The sequence below is a fragment of the Sinocyclocheilus grahami genome, unplaced genomic scaffold, assembly GCF_001515645.1.
Source record: "Sinocyclocheilus grahami isolate Dianchi unplaced genomic scaffold, SAMN03320097.WGS_v1.1 scaffold89884.1, whole genome shotgun sequence".
Lineage (NCBI taxonomy): Eukaryota > Metazoa > Chordata > Actinopteri > Cypriniformes > Cyprinidae > Sinocyclocheilus > Sinocyclocheilus grahami.
The window spans coordinates 1-562 of NW_015531108.1; the positions used below are offsets into that span (position 1 = coordinate 1).

The following is a 562-nucleotide window of genomic DNA, read 5'->3' on the forward strand; positions in this document are numbered from 1 at the left end:
AGCAACAAAATATGATTATTTTAAAGGGGGGTGATTCTTTTCTATGCTCACTGTATCTATGTGTGAGATTGTGGGCAAGTGCATCTCTCAGCCTAGTGTATGTGTGCGCTCAAATAGCCCAACAAGTTGAAACGGTGGTAGTTATACAACATTTGTTCAGCATTCAGAAGACAAGGAGGAGTGTATGCAGAGAAATAGTGTTGCTCTGGCATCGGTTTTTCATTGTCTCTTCTCTCACTCTCTTATCTTACAGCGGTCTGGCACACGGCGGCGTTACCAAGACGATGGTCTTTCCGATGAAGAGATTGATGGAAAGAGGACTTTCGATCTGGAGGAGAAGCTCCACAGCAAACGCTTCAGCTCAGACCGAGTCAAGCGCATGGAGGGCAAAGGTGAAAAAAAGATGTGGCTCTTTATGGAACTCTTCAAATATATTCATGGAGTGTGTAATTTAACGCTGCCTGTTGTTTTTTAGACCTCACATATGAGTACATTCAGAGATGTGGGCTTCGGGACCCCATCATCTTTGAGAGACCTGATGGACTTGGCATTAAGTAAGAGA

The 562-nt window shown here is 44.0% G+C and overlaps 1 protein-coding gene across 1 annotated transcript; it reads left to right on the forward strand.

The window, feature by feature from the left end:
* The first annotated feature begins 68 nt into the window (after window positions 1-68).
* On the forward strand, window positions 69-558 carry LOC107581165 (lysine-specific demethylase 2A-like). The gene is made up of 2 exons (XM_016266710.1): window positions 69-392; window positions 476-558. The coding sequence occupies exons 1-2, from the start codon at window positions 185-187 to the stop codon at window positions 556-558; spliced, it is 291 nt and encodes a 96-aa protein (XP_016122196.1). The 5' UTR covers window positions 69-184.
* The last annotated feature ends 4 nt before the right edge of the window (window positions 559-562 follow it).